The following is a 1,635-nucleotide window of genomic DNA, read 5'->3' on the forward strand; positions in this document are numbered from 1 at the left end:
TTTTTGGATCAATGACCTTTCCATTCAGCTTGTGTTCTTTCTGGTCCATGACCTGTGGAAAATTCAAACACAATCTTATACAATTGAAGCTAAATGTTTCACTGATGGTAAGGCCAAATTTGCTTCAATTTCAATACTTTGATCACAGCAATAATTTGTTGCACAAAAGCAAAGCGTTCTGTGATTTTTGATCACTTTCCATTGACACAGACAGTTCTGAGAAAGCTTTTCCAGCTCATTACCCAGCAGATGCAAGAGTGTAACATTTCTCAAAAAGTACTCTATTTGTCTTCATCTCATCCTCAAACCTTACAAAGTAAAGAATCTGTACACATCACAAAGGTGCATGAAGGCGAAAACTTTTCCATGTGCTGTATCCACAGCATTTTAGAAAAGTTAACAGCTACTTTTTGCTTGGATAGAGCCCAAATGTATCAAAGCTATTGGTTCTACTCTAAGGATTCACATTTCAGCTCTGGAACACAAAGACTTGAAGATCTTTGCAAATGCTGCTTTCACAGGCGTAGGCAGCAGACATTTATACACTGTATTTCTCAAGTGCCCAAGCCCAATGGTTTGCACAACCTGTAAGTACCCAAATCCATACCTCAGGAATCACTGCTGGCCCTGGACACTGCATCTCGAGTAAGAGGGCTCATAAAAGTAAGAATTTCAAMCAGCACTTTAAACACACTGCATCCCTGAAACACCTTTAACCGAAGATATAGAAACAACAATGCCCACAGTCATCCTAGTGCTTTGTCTCTGATATTTAAATTTGAATGTGTTTCATTCCATTGATCTTACCTTATCTACGCTCTCTGATTCTTTGAAGAGTACAAAGCCAAAGCCTCTCGATCGCCCAGTGATGGGATCTAACTTCAGAGTGCAGTCTACAACTTCCCCAAACTTAGAGAAATAGTCTTTCAGATCTTTCTTCGTCGTGTCCCAGCTAAGGCCGCCAATGAACATTTTCCTGTTAAGACAAGATGGTCAGTCTGTAAATGTGTGTTACCCAAAATCCTGCACTGCCAAGCTTTATGAACTCAATTACCTAACGCATGGAACTGGCAGTATTTTATCAGTCATGTCACTACACACACAAGCCTGCACTTTTTGACAACTTGCTTAAATGATTCTGGGCAGGACAGATAAAGATTTCCACATCCACAAATGTTTTGCATCATCTTCTCTGCTGTCCCAAGAAACTACTAATAACGAAAAAAAGATATTTTACTACTTCTTTACATCCTCATCACAGGTTTAATTCCATTTAGTTTTCTGTGGAACCTCCACACGACTGTTCATGAAACACACACAGGCAGATTAGATTGCTAAACCAGTGCAGTTAAACCTGAAGCATTTTTCTACTAGTCTGGACTGGACACATGCCCAAATTAGTAAACTAAAATAAATAAARCTTAGTCAAGTTCCCTTGTCCAGAAAACAGTAAAAATGAAAAAAGTACTGGATGGTCAAAAGTTTTCTCTGCTCACAAAAACTTTRTATAAACATCTGGCATAATCCAATACAATCAAGAGAACGTCTTCCGAATAGTTTTACAGGACCCAGTGCTGCTGGGCAGATGCGTACAGCACATAGTTCACGACTTGTATTTCCAAAACCACACTGGAA

At 39.2% G+C, this 1,635-nt stretch overlaps 1 protein-coding gene across 3 annotated transcripts in view; it reads right to left on the minus strand.

Moving 5' to 3' along the window:
- Positions 1-1,635, minus strand: part of HNRNPD (heterogeneous nuclear ribonucleoprotein D) — a 9,284-nt gene that overhangs the window by 4,855 nt on the left and 2,794 nt on the right. For all 3 annotated transcript variants that reach the window (XR_008966484.1, XM_057383872.1, XM_057383873.1), the window contains exons 2-3: positions 808-976; positions 1-52 (exon numbers count right to left, since the gene is read on the minus strand). The exon at positions 1-52 is cut by the window's left edge and continues 110 nt beyond it. Coding sequence is in view for 2 of the 3 variants with exons in the window: in XM_057383872.1 (XP_057239855.1) it covers positions 1-52; positions 808-976 (221 nt within the window). In the remaining variant the exon portion in view is untranslated. The remainder of the gene's footprint in view (positions 53-807; positions 977-1,635) is intronic.

This window comes from Malurus melanocephalus, unplaced genomic scaffold (genome assembly GCF_030028575.1).
Source record: "Malurus melanocephalus ecotype Western Australia unplaced genomic scaffold, MMel_1.1 scaffold_668, whole genome shotgun sequence".
NCBI lineage: Eukaryota > Metazoa > Chordata > Aves > Passeriformes > Maluridae > Malurus > Malurus melanocephalus.